Below are 20871 nucleotides of genomic sequence, written 5' to 3'. Positions count from 1 at the left end.
TGTTAATATTCGTAGGGGTATGTGTTCCAAAATGTAATGATGGGGAAAGATAGTATGCTGTTTTCTGAGATGGAACTATCTGGATTTCCCAGGAAAAAGGTAGAATAAGAACTTGGGTTGTAAATGATTCTAACCAACCATGAAAATGCTTAGTAGCACTGGAAATTTAGTCTGACAACAGATCTTTGGAGAAGTATTTCTGATTGTGATAGAAATAAAGTGAAGGCAGAGAATGCTTGTGTTTTGAAAGAACTTATCACTCATTAATATGATTTGGTTACCATCTATGGATATATTTGCATAGTTCAGAAAAAAGTGTAAGAATATTAATTCATTGCCAATTTGAATGCCTTTTATTTCTTTTTGTTATCTGATTGCTGAGCCTACGACTTCTAGTACTGTGTTGAATAACAGTAGTGAGAGTAGACATCTCTGTCATGTTCCTGATCTTAGGGGCAAGGCTCTCAGTTTTTCCCCATTGAGAATTATATTCACTGTGGGCTTTTCATAAATGGCTTTTAAGCTATTGAGGAATGTTCCCTCTATCCCTAGACTCTGAAGAGTTTTAGTCAGGAATGGATGCTATATTTTGTCAAATGCTTTCTCTGCATCTATTGAGAGGATCATATGGTTTTTGTTTTTTCTCTTATTGATGTGATCTATCACATTGATTGTTTTAGGAGGGTTGAACCAACCTTGCATCCTGGGGATAAATCCCACTTGCTTGTGGTGAATAATCCTCTTAATGTACTGTTGGATCCTATTGGCTAGTATCTTGGTGAGAATTTTTACATGTGTGTTCATCAGGGATATTGGTCTGTAATTTTCCTTTTCAGTGGGGTCTTTGTCTGGTTTGGAATCAAGGTAATGCTGGCCTCATAAAACGAGTTCGGAAGTATTCCCTCCCTTTCTCTCCTTTGGAACAGCTTTAGTAAAATAGGCATTGTTTCTTCTTTAAACGTTTGATAGAATTCCCCTGGGAAGCCATCTGGCCCTGGACTTTTGTGTCTTGAGAGGTTTTTGATGACTGCTTCAATTTCCTTGCTGGTTATTGGCCTATTTGGGTTTTCTGTTTCTTCCTGTTCCAGTTTTGGCAATTTGTTGGTTTCCAGAAATATGTCCATTTCTTTTACATTGCCTAATTTGTTGGCATATAGCTGCTCATAATACGTTTTTAAAATCATTTTTATATTCTTGGTATTGGTTGTGATCTCTCCTCCTTCATTCATGATTTTATTACATTGAGTCTTTTCTCTTTTCTTTTTAATAAGGCTGGCTAAGTGTTTATCTATCTTAGTAATTCTTTCAAAGGATGAGCTCCTGGTTTTATTGATCTGTTCTACAGTTCTTCTGGTCTCTATTTCATTGAGTTCTGCTCTAATCTTTATTATCTCTCTTCTTCAGCTTGGTGTAGGCTTTATTTGCTGTTTTTCTCCAGTTCCTTTACGTGTGAAGTTAGGTGTTTTTGAGTTTTTTCTAATTTTTTGAGGAAGGCTTGTATTGTGATGTATTTCCCTCTTATGACCACTTTTGGTGTAGCCCAAAGATTTTGAATGGTTGTATTTTCATTTTCATTAGTTTCCACGAATCTTTTTAATTCTTCTCTAATTTCCTGGTTGACCCATTCATCAAACTCTCCCTCTTCACAGATGACATGCTACTATACATAGAAAACCCAAAAGAATCCACCCCAAGATTGCTAGAACTCATACAGCAATTCAGCAATGTGACAGGACACAAAATCAATGCACAGAAATCTGTGGCATTTCTATACACTAACAATGAAACTGAAGAAAGAGAAATTAAGGAATCAATCCCATTTATAATTGCACCCAAAAGCATAAGATACCTAGGTATAAACCTAACCAAAGAGGTAAAGGATCTATACCCAAAAACTCCAGAACACTTCTGAAAACAATTGACGAACATACAAAAAGATGGAAAAACATTCCATGCTCATGGATTGGAAGAATAAATATTTGAAAATGCCTATGCTACCCAGGGCAACTTACATGTTCAGTGTAATCCCTATCAAAAACCATAGACTTTCTTCACAGAGTTGGTGCAAAAAATCTTAAGATTTGTATGGAATAAGAAAAGACCTCGAATAGCCAGAGGAATATTGAAAAAGAAAACTAATGCTGGGGGCATCACAATGCCAGATTTCAAGCTGTATTACAAAGCTGTGATCATCAAGACAGTATGGTACGGGCACAAAAACAGACAGATCAATGGAACAGAATAGAGAACCCAGAAATAGGCACTCAAATCTATGGTCAACTAATACTTGACAACGCAGGATAGAATATCCACTGGACAAAGGGCAATCTCTTCAATAGATGGTGCTGGGAAAAATTGGACAGCCATGTGCAGAAGAATGAAACTAGACCATTCTCTTACACCATACAGAAAGATAAACTCATACAGAAACTTACACATACAGAAAGATAAATGGTTGAAAGATCTAAATGTAAGACAAGAATCTATCAAAATCCTAGGCGAGAACACAGGCAACAACCTTTTCGAACTTGGCTACAGTAACTTCTTGCAAGATACATTTATGAAGGCAAGGGAAACAAGAGCAAAAATGAACTATTGGGACTTAATCAAGATAAAAACTTCTGCACAGCGAAAGAAACAGTCAACAAAACTAAAAGATCACCTACCGAATGGGAGAAGATATTTGCAAATGACATATCAGATAAAGGGCTAGTATCCAAGATCTATAAAGAACTTATCAAACTCAACACCCAAGAAACAAACAATCCAGTCATGAAATGGGCAGAAGACATGAACAGAAATTTCTTGAAAGAAGACCCGCACATGGCCAACAAGCACATGAGAAATGCTCCACATCACTTGTCATCAGGGAAATACAAATCAAAACCACAATAAATACCACCTCACACCAGTGAGAATGGTGAAAATTAACAAGACAGGAAACAACAAACGGTGGAGAGGATGTGGAGAAGGGGGAACCCTCTTGCACTATTGGTGGGAATGCAAACAGGTACACCCATTCTGGAAAACAGTGTGGAGGTTCCTCAAAGAGTTAAAAATAGAGCTACCCTACCACCCAGCAATTACACTACTGGATATTTACCCCAGAGATACGCATGTAGTGAAACACCAGGACACCTGCACCCCAGTGTTCATAGCAGCAATGTCCACAACAGCCTAACTGGAAGGAGCCATGATGTCCTTTGACAGATGAATGGATAAAGATTATGTGGTATACACACACACACACACACACACACACACACACACACACAGGAATATTATTCAGCCATCAGAAGAGACGACTACCCATCATTTGCTTCAACATGGATGGAACTGGAGGGTATTATGCTGAGTGAAATAAATCAATCAGAGAAGGACAATCATCATATGATTTCAGTCATATGTGGAATATAAGAAATAGTGAAATGGATTATAGGGGAAAGGAGGGGAACTGAATGGGAAAAATTAGAAAGCGAGACAAACCATGAGACACTCCTAGTTCTAGGAAACAAAGGATTGGGGAAGGGGAGTTGGGTGGGGGGATGGGGTATCTGAGTGACAGACACTGAGGAGGGCAATTGATGGGATAAGCACTGGGTGTTATACTATATGTTGGCAAATTGAATTTAAATTTTAAAAATGTAAAAACAAAAGAAGAGAAAACATGAAAAAAAGAATATTAATTCATTTAGGAGTAGATTTCTATTACCCTTAAGACAAATTTTATTACTTAAAATGTGTTTATTTATTTAAATTAAATTCTTAGTCCCTATCAACAACCTCTTCTCTATGTGAGAGGATTCTTATTGTCTTTTGTTTTGTAGTTTGATTTTCATAATCTTGTTTTATAAAATAAAGAGCAATAGACGTTTTTAACACATAGATAATGGAAGAATTAGCCCTCAGTGCTGTATTTTCAAATTCATGTATTTAGGAAGACATTGGCATTTTCAATAATAGCTTAGGTAAAATTTTATTTTTAATGTGGAAAATTAATTTTTGCTATTCTGAGGCAGGAAGCCAAGTAAGGTTATAATAAGGTTATAGTGGTTACAAAAGGGTAATCTTTTCTTTGTATTATTTTGTAAACTCATTTCTGAATTCTGAAATGTGCTCATTAATATGCTACTATCATTTGAGGCACATTTTGTGCATAATAAACATCAACACTGACTTATTTGTATTCAAAACCTAGATGTTGTAAAACAGGTCTGGTGATTATTTAGGTTTCATGATGGATACAGAAATAAAACAAAAAATTTTTTTAAAATGTGTACAACAGAACTCCTGTATCTAGATGTTTATTGTTCTGTGAATTTTGATGTGGCATAGATTAGTTTTCCTGAAACCTAGGTAGAGCAAAAACATAGTAGGATTCTCTAATCAGAATAATGAATACTTATATAGTGTCATGTTTATATTCTTTAAAAGTTTATAGCTGTTTAAAAGCTTATCATCATCATTTTCAGATTTCAGCTAAAGAACTTCTATTTGGCCATTCGGCTTCAGTAACATGTTTGGCAAAAGCGAGGGATTTCTCAAAACAGCCCTATGTCGTTAGCGCTGCTGAAAACGGGTAGGTAAGATGTGTGCAACTTTGTGACCATCTCTGTTGCCTCTCCCTTTCTAAAACCAATGATGGGGTAAAGAATTCTGGGGCTGAAGGAAATCTTAGTGATTTTCATGTTCCTTTTACATACAGGAAAATTTAGATCTTAAATGGTAGATTAATTTGTATGATGATCCCAAAGAATGTGATCAATGTTGTGTCTTCCAGTTTAACTCTTTTCTTGCTGGATGAAGACCAAAATAAACACCCCAACTTTTGTATTGGGCCTTGTGGCAACCTCACTATGTAAAGGATACTGGCAAATGCCACCTGTTGTAGAGCTGAAAATGGAAAAGTCTGGATGCTTGTCTTTTTTCATGTAGTAACTCACTTTGAGCTCTTAAGCAAACCTATCCAAACCTTCATCATTTTGTAAAACTCAATAGTTATAATCTTCCTGTTATATACTTGTCTGATATCATATATAGGAGAAACAGAGAAGGTTCAATGGTACATGAGATGGTAGGGGGGAGAGAAGAGAAAGGAACATAGACAGTGATTTGGGTGCAGTTTCATGGAGGCAAGATTTATTCCAATGAAATAAGACTAAGCTGTAAGAAAAGCCTTGCCAATGAAAGGACTACTATGAGCTGGACTCTGCTGATGAGTAATTTGCCAAGTAGAATCAGGAATGCGGAATCGATTCATTATGCATTTATGAATCAGGGATTGGATTACTCGTTGAAACAAGAGAACCCCTTCCTTTTTTTGTTTTGTTTTGTTTTGTTTTGTTTTTGTTTTTAATCTGTGGAGAAAGTACATGGCTCTGAATTCTGAGAACTAAAAGAATAATGAGTGTTCAACTTGGAAAAACTGAATAGTTTAACAAAATGCTAGTGAAACAGATATCAAAGACATACTTATTCTCATAGCTTACAGCAAAGCCGTCATTGTTAAACTTAGAGAGATTGAACTTTGGATGAGGCTAGAGTGAAATGCTGTGGTACATTCTTTTCTTAACAATTGCTAGTAGCTTTCATACGCTACAGCTATCACAAATGCTTGCTACACAAGCTGAGATATTTATTGCCAGTCTAGAGAATTTGAGAGATGGTACTTTTTTTTTCTGAGACTACTTGGAGAGTTGAGAAAAATTAATTGTTAAATGAGAAATAGCTCTGGAAAGTAATCGAGTTCCAGCTTGAGGTTTTTGCCCACAGTGGTCTAGCTCCTAAAAAGAAACTAAGGATAATGGACATTTTCTTGGTGATAGGTGAATTCAGCTGTATAACCCTGCAAATATGATTATTAAGGAGCCAAGGGTCTGTTTTGGTGTTCCTTATTCAAGATGATTTGAATTTTCTAGGTTTCTGTTCCTTCAAGATGCAAAACTTGGCCTGCATCTGTAAGATACTTTTTAGGCAGTATCTACATTTCAGCTACTGCATACTTAGCAAATCCTAGTTTAATCTACTGGAAGTTATTAAACTTACTAGGTTTGGTCCATTATGCCCCAAACAATAATAATTTTTAGCTTTGAGAAGACTTAGGAATTGACTATAGACTTAGCATTTCTGTTTCCAAAATGATCAGAGGGGACCCAAAGTTGCTTTGACTCAGTTTTTCATTTTTTTCCCAAAGTATTAGTTCATCAGCAGGCATAGGTCATAAGGTTTATGAATCCTAGTAAATTCCAGGATGAATGAAAGGGAATAAATACCTGGGGACCTGATATTGAAGCAATAGAATGCCACAGAAAAAGAAGATCCTGAAAGTGGTTAGTGGGAAAAAGTAGGTTATTTATAACAGAACGTAATTAAGCTGACTTCTCACCAGTAATATGAAAACTAGACAGCAGTGAAATATCTTCAAAAAGTTGAGAGAAAATATCTGTCAACTTAGAACTGCATGTCTAACAAAAATATCTTCCTAAAAATGAGGTCAAAATAATAACATTTAATACAAATACTAAGAATGTTCACCACCAACAGATCCTCTATAAGCAGAAGAATTCTAAATGATAAAATACTAAGAATGTTCACTACCAACAGATCCTCTATAAGCAAAAGAATTCTAAATGATATTCTTTAGTAAGAAGAGCAATGCTTTCAGAAGGAAGAACTGAGATAGAAGGAATATTGAACAAAACCAGCGAATTTTTTAAAAATGTAAATAAATACAGACTATAAGACAACAACATTTATATATTTCCCAAGCCCCACCCCCATACATATACACACAATCCTAGTGAACAATTGCATAGGATAGGGTAGTGACCAGAATCTACATGTTCTGGTGTTCTAGGGATGGGTAAAGCTATTGATTAATTTTAGAATTTTAGACCATAAGCTACATGTACACGTTGATATTTCCAGGGTAGCTGCTAAAAGAACAGATAGAATAAATAAAAATAATAGAAATAGAATACGGAGCTTTCAACTTGGAAAAGAAAAATAATGTTATTTAATCCAAAGGAGACAAAAATAAACAAGGCAAATAGAAAGCATAAAGTAAGGTCGTTGAGATAAATCTAACTAAAACTATAATCTCAATTATGTAAAAGGACTGAGACATCTAGTTAAATCACAAAGATTGTTACACAATTTATTTTTTTTTGTTATATAATTTAAAAGACAAAAACAGCATAAGGATGTAGAAAGGTTAAAAGTAAATGGACAGAAAAAAATTTATCAGGTGAATACTGACCAAAATAATGTTGATATAACTGTATAATATTTTATATTAATAAATACACATAGTTAATAAAACCATAAGGCAAAAAAAACCTTGGCATTGATAAAGAGAGTTATTACTTATTAATAAAACTTTCAATCACCAGCAAGAGATGAGACTAGAAAGTTAGGCAGACACCCAGATTTAGAGTTTTCTCTAACAGTGCTTCTCCAACCTGAGCTTATATCAGGACCACCTACAGAGCTTGTTTAAATAAAGATTTCTGGGCTCTACCCCCAGAGGACCTACTCAGTAGGTCCAGGCTGAGGTTCAAGAACTTGCATTTTTAACACATTCCTGGACAATGCTGGAGCTGTTTGTTCAGAGAATATATCTGGCATAGCAAGTATCTTACACTGGGGGCAGTGAGAGAAAGTGAGATGTCAAGAATGACTTGGGAAATTCATTGGTGATGATACCAGTCACTTAAGATAGGAAACTAAGAAGGATGGATGTTGTGCTCCAATGAATATGAGGAATGTGAAGTTTCACAAGTCATCCAGATAAAGAAATATCTAATAGCTAGTTGCACATGAAAGTCTAGAACTGAGTGAACAGGTCTCGGGTTCCAAGGTCATATAAATGGTACCTGAAGTGATGGGAATACAAAATTCATGCAGAGAGAGCGTGAAATGTGAGAATGTAAGAAAGCCTAAGACAAAAGTCTAAGGAAAATCAGCATTTAAAGCAGAAGAATGGAGCCTGACAAGACCAATGAAATCCCAAAAGTATAATGGAAGAAAAGAGAAAAGAGAGTTTGAAAAATTGAAGGGACTTGGAATTCAAGATGGCAAACCATGCTTATCTCCTCTCCCTCTAGATGATGTGTTAAAATGGAAATCATAACAGTTTTATAAGCAAACAAATATAAGACTAGGAATAGGGCCATGAAAAAATAATGTATTTCTGAAAGTAGAAAAGTGGACAGATGGTGACTGATCTATTTATCCACTGGATGAATTTTTTTATTGAGGTGCTGGGGGGAGTTTAGGATTGAATAAGAAAAAAAGGCTTTTCTCAAGGAATTTAGTGGGAATGTAACAATTTAACAATTCTACATATTTTCTTCTACTATTCATTAAAATAAACAGAAATTTAAAATTCTTGGAAATTGTTAAACTTTTTTATAATTAATGGTGATTTAATGTCTGTAGAAATGTTGGGAACAGCATTTGAAAAGGAAAAGAATAAAATAAATTTTAACAGTATATTTTCCTATGTTCCCTTTAAGTAGGTAACTTTTACAGTTCCAGCTAAAATGTCAGTGCCATTTTTGATACACAACACATTTGTTTTCTTTTCTTAAAAAGAATTAATAGGCAAAGAGTCAATTTTTGCTTTGTGGTACTTTTGTATTTCTTTTTTTTTTTTACTTTAAGATAGAAAATAAGATGATAAGAGAACAAATAGGGAAAGCATTAGAATCCAAGAGAGTTTAGAAACAGTATCACCAAGAGAGCTTTAACTGATGCTAAGGCTGCAACCTTGGAAAATGTGATTTAATTAGTATGGCTTGATGTCTGGGTTGGGTCCCAGACATCAGTATTTTAAAAAAGTTCCCTGATAATTCCCATGTATAGCCAGTTTAGAAACACTGGTTTAGCCATAGACTTGTCCAGAAACAGACTAACTAGGAGCTTTGCAAAACCAGTATGCCAGGACCCCAACATAGAGCCACTGAATTAGAATCTCTATGGACAATTTTTGAAATATGCACAGGTGATGCACAGAGTTGAGAACCATGCTAATAAACTCCAATTCCTTTGAGGCTGAAATTTCATATTAATAGCAACTGAAGGTTCTATTTTTTTTTACCTTTGATACTTTTTTTACTTTGATAAATATCATTTCAATTTTTACCTCTTTCCCAGTCTTATTTTTCATACACACATACACACACACACACACACACACATACACACACCACACACCACACACCACTTTCACCTTGTTTTATTAAGTTGCATGAGTTTTCATATTTACTCATATACTTTTTGGAATAAGGTAGGATATAAACAGAGAAAAGATTCATGAATATTTTATTTCTATATCTAGAGCATGTTTTCTCAATCTCAGTACTAATGAGATTTTGGAGCGCTGGAGAATTCTTTGTTGAGGGACCATCCTGTGCACTGTAGGATATTTAGCAGCATTCCTGGTGTTTCCCCACTAGATGCCAGTAGTGTGTTCCTAGTTGTGACAACCAAAAATACCTCTTATCATTGTCAAATGTCCTTTGGGGGGCAAAATCGCCCCAGGTTGAAAACTACTGACTTAAAGATTGATTTCCAGTGTTTGGTCAGAAAAACAAAAAACTCTGACAAACACAAATGCATCTAGCATTTACTATTATTAATTCATATCTTTTGCTTCTTAAATATCAGTTTCTCCCTTAAAACCAATAAAGCTTTCATTTATTCTTTCATGTAAAGTTTTGCTTATGTGTTAAAAGTGTCAAAACTGAAGGGTTTTACCAAACACTTCTGAATCAGCCATTCTGGTTTTTGTGAAGTGAAATCATATAGATTTAAGTTGCCACCTGCTGGATGATATATTTTATGACCATATTTCATAATATTATGTACATCCTTGTGACATATAGGAAAGCAAGTCAGAGTTTCCTAAACAATGACAATTTTCTAAACGTCTGATTTCAGCATTTCAAGATAAGTGAAGGAATAAACCTTATTAACGATAAACCAAATGTAGCCTCTTGGTGGCACTGTTTATTCTCATAAAAATGATACCTCAGCTCCAGAAGATGCAGCCCTTGATACATTATGCTTTTCAGAATATGTAGTTTAAGTTCAGTGAAATAAACCACTTTCAAGAGGATGCCGTTTCCATGGAAAGATTGTAGTACTGTCACTCTAACAGACTGTGATAGCTGTATCCACACAATTTGTTTTAGGTCAGGTTGGCGATAACGTAAGGTTTGTAGGCTGGCGGCAGGGTGTAATTACCCAAACAAAAAGACACAGATACAGTATGTCATCACTGCTAATGACCACAACATTTTCTTGCTCAGTAATCTGTAACAAAAAGCCACATAAACGATCAGGTTGCTTTAAGTGCAGTACTAAAGAAAAACTTGGTGACACAAAAATTATTTCAGCCAATTGAGTAGAAATGACAGAGAATAATCCAAAGTTATCTCTGCTAGGGAGATGTGTGTTTGGAATGTCACCAATGGACAGTGCGTGGAGAAGGCCACACTTGCTTACAGGCACACTGCAATCTGTGTAAGTACATTCACTTCCATTTAAACATTTCTGAATTCTGTAACTCCTTTAGAGTGTTTCCTAAGCACACATTTAAAGAAATGTCTTTGGAGGATATTCTTTTCTTTGGTTTTTATTTTGTCCCTGGAGCAGAAAGTGTTAGTTACTATTTGTTATTTTGGCATTTTTCTTTCCCAAAAGTTATTATTCAAGCTTTTTTTTTTTTTTTTGATTCTTTATTTCTGCATCTTTTAAAACATAGATAAATATGAAAGACAATTTTTCATTTTTTCTTGGTTATGCTCACTGCACACACACAGACACATATGGAAAGATTCAGTTTTAATGACATACTATTTTATAAAGCAAAAAAGCGTTTTTTTTGTCTTCAATTTTAACCTTTTTTGAGTGGAGAGATTTTTTTTTAATTTTCTAATTTTTCAATTTTTTAAAAGATTTTATTTATTCATTTATGGGAGACACAGGCAGAGGAAGAAGCAGGCTCCATGCAGGGAGCCTGAAATGGGACTTGATCCTGGGACTCCAGGATCACGTCCTGGGCCAAAGGTAGGCGCTAAACCACTGAGCCTCCCAGGCATCTCCAGATGAATAGATTCTTAATTTCTGAATTTCTTATTTATGAGAAGATAACCAAAGGTATAGCCATACCTTAATAAACATTTCCCAATATTTAAAATAGATTTTGACTTTTGGTACATGGACTCCAAGCATGCAGGCAAGGCAGTTGCATTATACCAATGGTACTCACAGTGTTTTTTATATTTTACTTTTTGTTTTCAGCATTGATGACTTGCACTACAATATTTGCAAACTCATTTCTGGGACCAAAACATGCACAAGTGAGAGAATTTGTCAAGGATGCTATATATTACTCAATCTTTAATAAAGCTGTTCTCAAAACTTCTTTGGCACAAGTATTCCACACACATTCTTCAAATTACTTTTATTTCTTCTCAATGTGTAGTAATGTTGCTAGGAAAAGGAACCTGATTTGTTATTGTTTTTTAATTCTACATAGCATTCTAGAAATAAAACAATTGTGAGCTTTCTATGATTTAGAATAAGATTCTTTCTAGCTAAAAAATCCCCCTTCCTCCAGAAATATGGGAATTACAAATAAGACTAAATTCCTAAATCAGTGCTTCGGAAGTATGGAATAATTGAACTAAAAGAAATTTTACTTGCTATTCAGTAGCAACTAAATACCTTAACTGAATAGATGCTAAGACTAAAATCCAGAGGAGTCTTCACCATAACCCAAATTATGTTATTGCTAGTGATAATTAACTTTTTGCTTTGAATTCCATGTTCGTAGTATTACCACTGCTCATTCCGGATGACAGGGGAAGGCTGGCTTTTGTGTTGTGGAGAATATCAAGATGTTCTTATCATTGATGCCAAAAGTTTGGCTGTTATTCACACTTTTTTATCGTCTCAGTCCCCTGATTGGATCAACTGCATGTGCATTGTTCACTCCATGAGAATTCAAGGTAATAGTTGGGTATTGTATAACACTAAGAGAGTGCATATAAAAATAGTACTTTTGAACTATTTGTTAAACAGGCAAGAGTTCAGAATACATCTTTATGTTTACCTGTTGGTGGGGATGGTTCTCTAAGCCAGATCAAAAAACTGAGAACACCCATGCCAGTAGTGCAAGTCATTAGAAAGTCAGCAAGAGGTCAAGATGAAATGAAAAGAGGAGACTATTTCCACGACCCAGCTCATTGGTACATTTCAAGAGTGACAAGCAGGCATTTCTTGTGGATTGGCAAGACTTTTGGAACTTTTACTTTGCTGTATCTTCTAGATATAGTAGTGAAGAGAATTCAGATTCTGTAATAAGAGAAAGCTGGCTCCTTACTTGTTTCCGAATTGGGAGGTTTAATATTGACAACATAATGATTTTCAATGTGGTTCTGCTCTTAGTGGTGCCCTTCTATTAAATGGAGTTCACTTTGAAATTTTAAATTGAAAACATGATCTAAAATGTTTATGTTTTATGAGGAAAAAAAAACTGAGGCTGAATATTTTCCACCTGTGTAACCCTGTATAATCCTTAAATGACTGTACTATGATCTTTACAGCAATAGTTATAAGGGGAGTCAACTTATATGTGACCTTTATTGTTTTTACAGAAGATTCTCTCTTGGTGGTATCGGTAGCTGGCGAACTCAAAGTATGGGATCTCTCTTCATCTATCAACAGCATTCAGGTTGGCTTATGAAACTCTTTTATTCTCTAATGTCAAGCATTATTTATTGAATTTTTTAAATTATAAGGATGTTATCCACTCATTGTTAAGAGTTCAAATAATGTTGAGGCTCAGTTGGTTAAGCATCTGCCTTCAGCTCAGGTCATGATCTCAGGGTCCTCAGATTGAACCCTCTGTAAGGGCTCTGCACACTCAGCGGGGAGTCTGCTTCTCTCTCTCCCTCTCCCTTTGTGCCTCCCCCCCCCCTCCCCGCTTATGCTCTCACTCTCTCTCTCAAATAAATAAATAAAATCTGAAAAAAAAAAGTTCAAATAATGTTAAAGTGTATAAATCATACCTCCATGTACTTCCCCCATCATTCCACCAAGGGGTGGGTTTGGGTAGATTACATCTTTCAGCCTGTTCAAAGGACATTTACAAATGTTTTTATCTATACACACACACATACACACATGCACATACATTACTTACATTTTTAAAGAAAGAAAGAAATCTGGCATAGAAGAATATCTTTCTGACCCTTACAGCAGGGAGAAAGACCTCTTTCTTCTGAATGTGGCAGGGAATTGTGGCAGGGAGATGACTATGAACAGCTGAGGGTCACATGTGCTGGGAGTCCAATTTATTTACCTGCTCCCAGCGTCATACCACAAATTGAGGAAGTGGATGAGAGAACAGTCATAGTACGCTGATGATATAATTGTTTCAACTGCCCCATGCTCCGAGCTCTCCTTTGGAATTTCTTAGTTGGGGAAGCCTAGGAATTGTGTTGACATGATGAGGCCAAGAAACAAACACCAGCATTATCAGAAACTTATTGCAAATATAGTATTCTAGCTGTACTATGTTGGCTACTTTTGTTTTTTTCAAAGCATTGTATTCATTTTTCTATTTTAGCAATTAAAGTACTGAAGGGTTTTCTTTTAAATACTTCAGTTTTTTATTTTATCTTTCTGCCATGTCTGAAAATTAGACACTTATTCATATCTTTACATTCTCAGCATCCAACACATCCAAACATTCCCATAGAATGTTTGTTGAATAATTATATAAGGAATCCTGTTCATGGTTTCCTTTACAAAGTAACTTCTTAGTTCAGTAAATTCCAAAGGAAATTGGGGTATTTTATGTGATCCACCAAGTGGTGTGATCTGCTTCAGTGTACAATGGACCAAGTCTTCTCATACAGTCATGCATAAATTACCTAGTACTAGTATTAAAATGTACTCCTTCCTTTTGAAGGAAAAGCAAGATGTCTATGAAAAGGAATCCAAATTTCTCGACTCCGTGAACTGCCGGACAATACGATTTTGCACATACACAGAGCGACTTTTATTGGTGGTATTTTCTAAATGTTGGAAGGTATTATAAAACAAAATAAATACTAGCGATATACAAATGTAATTTTTTCTTGCTCAATGCAATAATTATGGAATGTGATTTAAATATGATATAAATTCTGTAATATTATCAGAACATGGAATGATTTGTCTTTTATGACCCGCTTTTACCAATTTTCCTCTCCCTGCACTCAGCTGTTTTGCTTCTCAGGAGATTATGTATCTAAAATATATCCTAATTTTATTAAACCAAACTATTATGGTAATGAGCATTTATCTTTAGATTATTTTTAAAATTTGATGCCTACTCTTTAGAATTGAAAACTAATACTTTTATCTACATACATTGATTTATTTTTAGACTTTTTTTCACTACATTTTAGACTTTTTCACTACATTCATTTTTAAGGAAATTCCTTTCTTGTGAATACACTTACTGGTATCTCTAATAAGAAAGAAAAACTAGGTTATTATATCATTTGATGATACCATTCTTGAATGGTACAGAGCTTATTCACTGATACTTACCTTAATATAAATATGAAAAAATAAGTACCAGTAAAATGTCATCTTGGTACCAAGTACAGTGGATCTTGTTATTAATATTTAATATATTGTTGCATTAACACTGCCATCTAAATGGTCTTGATAAGCATAATTTATCTTTCATCTCATTGGCAGATTAGATTAGAAGCTTTTGTTAATGTGTGCCATTAATTTTGTATTTTAGATTTATGATTATTGTGACTTTTCCCTTCTCCGGACTGAAGTTAGTAGAAGTGGGCAGTTTTTTGCTGGTGGAGAGGTGCTTGCTGCTCACAGAATCATCATCTGGACCGAAGATGGTCACAGTTACATCTATCAGCTGCTGAACAGGTGGGCTCAGATGAGAGCGGCATACAAAACATTCAGGTAGAAAATGAACTTTGGGAGGTTTATTATGGAAAAATCCCTGCATGCTGCCCATGATCAAAAACCAGAACAAAACAACTTTGGCACTAGAAGATTTACTCTGGGCTTGGTAGGCTTCAGCCTTTGTATAAAACAGCAGGGGATGAAGGAATGAGATTAACCATGTATAACTTGTACAGCTGGTGCTGGGTTTTCAAAAAGTCACTTGTAATTATTAACTCAACAATTTCTAACTAGAGTTTAGAAACTTGAATGGTACCATCCGGCTTTTGAAAGTGGGAGGAGGAAAAAAAAACGAATAAAGAACACCAAAGTTCTAACTCTGCTTTTTATTTTTCGCCATGCAGTGGGCTTTCAAAAAGCATATACCCTGCTGATGGAAGAGTGCTTAAAGAGACCATTTATCCTCATTTACTGTGCTCTACTTCTGTGCAGGAAAATAAGGTAATGCAAGGACAGAGTGACTGCCTCAAAACTGTTTCACTCCACGTCTTAGATAAGTGTTGCTTTGTCTGTAACAGAGTCAGACTTGAAAAGATTGAAGAATCACATCAAGTTATCAACAAGAAAATCAAATCTAATTGTTAATGGGTACTGAAGAGAAAACTTTGCCTTTGAAAAATATATTTTCTTAAAGTCTGATTAACAATATATATTGATTATAGAAAAATTATCAAAGTTAAAAAAGGAGGAACTTAAATTCTTAATTTTGCCACCATAAATATTCACAAGGGGTATTTTTATGTATCTACTTATTTTAATCAGGAAATTTTCAAATATTTAAAAAGTTTCAAGAATAGTACAATGATCACTCATCTACCCTCTACCTAAATTCACCAGTAGTCAATATTTGCCATGTTTATCCTCGCTCTCTCTTCACACACACACATTTTTTCACTGACCCTTTGGATAAATAGTTCAATACAAAGTCATTATCATTTTGATGTGTCTACTCTGATTTTTAAACTTTATCAAATAGTTTATATCCGCTTTTTAAAACTCAGTATTATCATTTTTGCTTCTATTTAGCTATTCTAAAAAATTTCCTTGCTGAGGCAAATATAATTGTGATTCCTGGCAGAGTTGATATAATTCTTGACTGAATTATATATTTGATATTCTATGAAGCCTGAACATGAAAAACTATTTTATTTTAGTAGTGCTAACCAAAGTGGGGTTTTTGTTGTTGTTGTTGTTGCTACTAACCTATGGACTTGGTTATCATTTTAATGGAGAAGCTTTGGAATACTGATGTGTCATCCAAGGTAGCATGCTATTTTTACAGAATGATGGTTTGCTTAATTAGGTAGCAGAGCTGTTGAAGATTCTATAGTTCTGTGATTGTCCCTTTCACCTATCTGCAAGGTTTTATTGCAAAAACTTGATTAAGAAGCTTCTAGCCAGAAATTAGAACTCTAAGTGCCACCAGGGCCTATGTAAACTTTAAAATTGTGGCATCAGACACTATTTCTAAAATAATTTGTGGGTGGCAATCAAGTCTTGTTTTGCTGTTGGTCATAAAAGCAGTGTTGTGACTTACTCAGAAAATCATTTTTAGTTATTTTTTAAAGGACCTGCTTGCCCATTCTTTCTTTAAGCTCCAGAACACATTTCTTATAAAAGCAGTTTTCCCTAAAAGCTAAAATATAAATAGTGTCCTTTAAGAGCTTCCAGTCGACCAAAAATATCAATGCTATATAAAACTATGTGGAAAAAGCACATCATTACAAATTAACTTAAAAAATACTAATCTTGGGACTCCTGGGTGGCTCAGCGGTTGAGCATCTGCTTTCAGCTCAGGGCATGATCCTGGGATTTCCAGATTGAGTTCTGCATTGGGCTCCTCGCAGTGAGTTCCTCTGCCTATGTCTCTGCATCTTTCTCTGTGTCTCTCCTGAATTAAATAAATAAAATCTTTTTAAAAAATACTAATCTTAGGGAAAACCATCTTATTTTGGTCCTCAAAATGTAAAGACATAGATTTATGCATAATCTATCCACAATTCTTGTTTAGACAACCACAGTTACTTCTTTATCTTAAAAGTGGGAAGTATTTGGAAGCCAGTGAAATATGACTAGAATAATCAGAATCTTAAAGAAGCTGGTCTGCTCATCCTTATGCCCTTGCTTGTTCTTTGTCCAGCCACAAAATTTAAGTCTGACATGATTCTCCTTATTCAAAACATCACCGGTATTCACCAAATATAAGACTTCTTAGAGTCTCCTGCAGTTAGAATGTAACATTTTGGTGGGGTGGAGAGATGAGTTTCATAGGTACAATGAGTTTAAAAAGGGGGTTCTATAAATATGTAGTATTAACTAGACTCTTCTTTTGGAATGACACTATGGAATTAAATCTCAATTTTTGACAGTAACATATTCCCAGAGATACCATTTGTGATGCTAGGAACATATCTGCAGATGGAATTGTAGTAGCAAGATGAGCCTCCCCCTTCCTTTCAGTAGCTCATGAGTCTCCCTAGCTTCAAATCACAATTAGTGATCACTGAGGACTAGTCAAGAGTCCTGGTTGTTGAGATGAGGTACTAGGGTATCAGGGTCTTAACAATGGAGTAACCCTGCAGTGCCGAGATAGGAGTAGCGGAGATAGAAATAACCTGAGGATTGTAGACAAGGAGTTTGGATGCATGAACTAAGGGTAATAACAGTGATGATGATGGTATGTAACTTTTTTTCCAAGTCAAACATACACATACCTTCATTTATATTGGCCTCACTTTGAATTGAAATTGATGTTCAGAGATTAATTCCTAGGATTTGAACCTAGGCATTTTGGCCAGCGTCTGGCAATGGGACTTTGGAGCAAGTTTCCCAGTTGTCCTGAAAAGCGGATAATAAGAATGGTTAACATTCACAGAGTACATACTAAATGCAAGGCATCATTCTAAGCACCTCACCTTTATCAACTCATTAATCCTGACAGCAATCCCATATAGTAGGTGCTTTTATTGGCCTTCTTTCACAGTTAGGGAAAATGAGACACAGAGAGGTTAAGTAAATTGTCCAAATCAAGTAATTGGCTCTTTTAATAGAGTTACTATGTGCTAAACCAGGATTTGAATCCGGCAGTTAACCCAAGAGAATTCACTCTTAAAGACTATTTTATTACCTCTTGGAGATATTACTTCTTGGAGGATGGGTGCTCCTCATGATGCGTGTTGAGTACTGTGATGAAAAATCAGAGTTCATATGGTAAGGAGTTCTGAGGAGGTTTCAGGTGAAGAGCAGAACTGGAGAGGGAACCACTGGGATGAAGGTAGAGGTGACAAGGAGTGGGTGTGAGCAAGTGAGGAATGGTGGTGGGAAGTTGAGGGCAGGGGGATTGACAGCAGCACAGGGAGTGGGAGCTGCAGGGACAGTGTCCAAAGCTGGGAGGGCAGAGACACGCTGTCTGCCACCAGCTTGAATAACTGCCCAGACTCTCTGGAGCTTTGTTCCCATATCAAAATCAGGGGGATTGGACTAGTCCGTGCTAAATTTCCTCAAGGTCAAGAGAGTTTGAGATGCCAATTTACCCAAATTTTATCAACGCTATTTGTAAAATCTACAAAAGTGAGGGCTTGAGAAGTGTAAGACTCCCAAGTCTCTTCTGAAAGCAAAAACAAACAAACAAAAAGATTTATTCAGAGAACTGACTTCATAGAAAGTTTTCTCTCCTGCAAGACTCTCATTTTGGGAGCTGATAGAGGATTACACATCTTGCTTGCATAGTCTTGGATTCCTTTCTTTTTCTCTTCCTGTCTTAGTTTTCTTATCTCCACAATAAAAATAATAACAATGTTTGCTTACTTCGTAGTTTTGCTGTAAGGATTAAATATAGCAGTGTTTTGGCCTTTAATATTTCTACAGATATATTATAGAATTTTTCCAATAATACATTAAAATCCTGACCCTTCAAGCTTATATTCTGAGTAGGAACTATCACTTTCTTAGATTTCTTTAATTGTGGCCCCAGCAGTTGGCTTTCTATCCAGGGTGCCTTTTATTTGCACATCAAAAGAAGTGTCTGTTTTTGTTTTTATAATCACTTAATCATTTTGATCCCTGGTGCAGAATCTCAGTATGCAAGTCTGCCCAAAGAACATCTACACTGCAATGAGGTACTAGAGAGATTCTAGACTCATTCATTAATAAAAGCATATCTTTCAGAACTCTGGTGCCCTATATTCATACTCTGCCTCAGCAAAATATATGATATATAGTAATATAAACTATAACTATATATTTATCTATATTAATATAATATATATTTGTTTCTTTGTTTACTTATTTGTTTGTATGTTACAGACTCAGTTTTATTTGTGGCCCCTTGGAATAGTTAAAATCAAATACATTAAATCTGAAAAATAGTCAACGGAAAGTAGAAAGAATCTTAATAACACAAAATTATCAAATGAATATTAGTTGTTGCTATTTTAATTGACAATTGGAACCCAAGTGGCCTCTTTAGTGGGCAGTAGAGCATAGTCATGAAGACATGGACTCCTGAGTCAGAATTATTGGACTCCAAAGCACGTTGCTGTCTATATCACTTTGCTTAAATCATCCTCACTCTCAGTTTATTCATCTATAAACTGGAGACAATGAGAGTACCAATTTCACAGAATTATTGTGAGGATTATTTAGCTGAATGGATGGAAAGCCCCTAACAATATGAGTTATACATACATGTTAAATATTCTTATTAATTCTCTGAAGTCTAGCTGATATCTTTGCTTCTATTTTATAAAACCTTTTGTCTTGAGTAAGAGATTATTTCACTTGAGTTACTTAGAATTTTTGAAAGAGCAGGAAACAAATGGAAATAGTTTCATCTATGAAGTCTTGTTCCTCTATTTTAAAGCAGTGGTTGTCATTTAATACTTAGATTTTTTTCCTACATAAAAGCTAACTTTTTGTTTTGGACCAGAGCCTTTCCTTTGTTATGGGCTACATGAATGAACGGAAAGAGCCTTTTTATAAGGTACTTTTCTCTGGAGAAGTTTCAGGAAGAATTACTTTGTGGCATATCCCTGATGTTCCTGTATCCAAGTTTGATGGTTCTCCTAGAGGTAAGACAATTTCTAATCTATTTTTAATCACATGTCTTCTGAAAACCGAGTTTATAATTAATCAGTGTTTTTCTCATTTGAGTCACATGAGGCTACAGATAAGACAAATTTTCTTGTGTACCACTATGCATTATATGCCAACATGCAGGCAGATACTAAACATGTTTTGTTTATGTTTTTATTTTTGTTTTGGGAGAGAGGGAATGGGAAGGAGCTGGGGGAGAAAGAGAGAGAGAATGCCAAACAGGTTCCACACCCAGTGCTGAGCCTGATGTAGCATTTGATCTTATGACTCTGAGACCATGACCTGAGCCAAAATCAAGAGTCGGACACTTAACTGACTAAGCAAATCAAGAGTTGGATGCCTAACCAACTGAGCCACCCAGGCTCCCCAAACATGATGTTTATAGATCTTGTACAATAATACAACCAACATAATTCAAATTAACATCAATGTAACAGGAATGGTGTTTTATTGAAATAAAACAAATGCTTGCCATATAAATGTAGGATAGGCTGATACACCAGACTCATGGTTTTTAATTTGTTAATTTGTTGCACCTGTATCCTGTAACTTTTCAATAAATTTCTTTATTGGTATTATTACAGCTGCTTGGAACTACAGGCACAGATACAAACTTGGCCACTAAAACATTTAGCATTTGCTTACTTTAGTTTTTTTAGAATATAAAACTGAAATCATTAAAGTAAACATTATTGTGGAGAACCTTCAAACTTCTGAGATCATGTATTCCAAATTGAGGAAGACTGTCTTTCTCTTTTTTCCCCTTTTTCTCAAGTCATT

The 20871-nt window shown here is 35.2% G+C and overlaps 1 protein-coding gene across 5 annotated transcripts in view; it reads left to right on the top strand.

Moving 5' to 3' along the window:
* Positions 1-20871, top strand: part of WDR72 (WD repeat domain 72) — a 220510-nt gene that overhangs the window by 28925 nt on the left and 170714 nt on the right. For 4 of the 5 annotated variants that reach the window (XM_077881151.1, XM_077881150.1, XM_077881155.1 and 1 more), the window contains exons 3-10: positions 4473-4579; positions 10449-10527; positions 11843-12017; positions 12666-12742; positions 13985-14104; positions 14813-14958; positions 15342-15438; positions 19925-20066. In XM_077881151.1, the coding sequence (XP_077737277.1) occupies positions 4473-4579; positions 10449-10527; positions 11843-12017; positions 12666-12742; positions 13985-14104; positions 14813-14958; positions 15342-15438; positions 19925-20066 (943 nt within the window). The remainder of the gene's footprint in view (positions 1-4472; positions 4580-10448; positions 10528-11842; positions 12018-12665; positions 12743-13984; positions 14105-14812; positions 14959-15341; positions 15439-19924; positions 20067-20871) is intronic. The other variant, XM_077881154.1, reaches the window with a different exon arrangement.

Source organism: Canis aureus, chromosome 32, assembly GCF_053574225.1.
Source record: "Canis aureus isolate CA01 chromosome 32, VMU_Caureus_v.1.0, whole genome shotgun sequence".
Classification (NCBI taxonomy): domain Eukaryota; kingdom Metazoa; phylum Chordata; class Mammalia; order Carnivora; family Canidae; genus Canis; species Canis aureus.
The sequence above is the reverse complement of the archived record's forward strand: the minus strand, read 5'-3'. Positions and strand labels throughout refer to the sequence as shown.